This window comes from Gobio gobio, assembly GCF_949357685.1.
Source record: "Gobio gobio genome assembly, chromosome: 1".
Taxonomy (NCBI): domain Eukaryota; kingdom Metazoa; phylum Chordata; class Actinopteri; order Cypriniformes; family Gobionidae; genus Gobio; species Gobio gobio.
This window is the reverse complement of record NC_137097.1, coordinates 18,526,791-18,528,081: the sequence shown is the minus strand read 5'-3', so window position 1 is coordinate 18,528,081 and position 1,291 is coordinate 18,526,791. Positions and strand designations below refer to the sequence as shown.

The following is a 1,291-nucleotide window of genomic DNA, read 5'->3' as shown; positions in this document are numbered from 1 at the left end:
GAACAAAACGATATGTTGTATGAAGCTGTAAAGTTGATCATCTGTGAAAGCAGCGATCGAGGCTCCACTGCGCGGCGTGACATCACAGGGCTCATGATGTCACAGTGCTGCATTCCGAGCTACATTCCGGCGAACATTCCGAGCTGCGCCAGTATAAAAGTCAGCAGCAGCAGCGAAGACTTTCACACAATCAGCAGCAGCAGCGTTCGCCCAGAATAAGTTACTTGATATCATAATATAAAGCGCAAGTCTCTTCATTTACCTAATTTAGCTCAATTAAAATGGCTATCCCACTTGGATCCATATTGGTGTCGGACTGGCACCGCTGTGCAGACAGCAGAGAGTTTTTCAGCAAAATACTGCACAAGAAGACACGGCGAAAGTTTAGGCTCTTGGAGGCGCCGATGATGCCTCCTCATATGAATGTGGACATCGTTCGCTACAAGGTTCTTATCTCGGGTAAAACTGGAGTCGGGAAGAGTGCTCTTGCTGCCCGTCTCGCTGGCCTCGATCTCCCCAAAATGCATAATGAGAACACAGGCATAGAGACAACAGTGGTCTTCTGGCCTGCGAGACTAAAGGACAGTGGCCGTGTGCTGTTTTTCCGCTTTGAGCTTTGGGACTGTGGGGAAAGTGCCATGCGAAGATTTGACCACATGCTACCGTCATGTAAGGAACAGGTGGATGCCATCCTTTTCCTGTTCTCCTTCACTGATCGAGGCTCCTTTGATGATCTTTCAAATCAGAAATCACGGATCACAGAATCTTCAGATCCAGTGGTTAAATTGGTGGTTGGCACCAAATTTGACTTATTTATGCACACAGACGTGACAGAGAGTGACATAACAAATTTTCAAGAGGTGTGTGGTCTTCCGGTCTTCCAAGTGGGAGGTGATGTGAGTGCGGGGCTTGGTGAAGTAGCGCCTCTCCTAAATGCCCTTGCAGAACATCTGTGGCACCAGGACTGTATGGCTGCTTCATCTGTCTCCATCTCCCCACAGGCTGCTCTCAGAGAAACGGGCTCAGAGATCATTGTATAGCTTGTGTGTATTGTAGATCAATTTCACATCTGTTGGTCAGTATAAGGCAAACTTTATGGATGGACTATGCTGCTATGGAAATACTATACATAACAGAGAAAAAAGAAAAAAAAAGTCAGCAGCAGCAGCAGCGAAGACTTTCACACGATCAGCAGCCAAACTCTGGACATCTGCTTTTACCATGAACACTAGAGCACTGTCTTCTACTGTAGCAGCTATGGAGAACAGCTCAACAGGTGAATATATCTCAG

At 46.9% G+C, this 1,291-nt stretch overlaps 1 protein-coding gene across 1 annotated transcript; it reads left to right on the top strand.

Moving 5' to 3' along the window:
- Nucleotides 1–281: 281 nt before the first annotated feature.
- On the top strand, nt 282–1,040 carry LOC307131379 (ciliogenesis and planar polarity effector 2-like; the record flags this gene model as incomplete). Its single annotated transcript, XM_079824990.1, has 1 exon — nt 282–1,040. One exon carries the CDS (start codon nt 282–284, stop codon nt 1,038–1,040), a length of 759 nt encoding a protein of 252 aa, XP_079681116.1.
- Between the last annotated feature and the right edge of the window lie 251 nt (nt 1,041–1,291).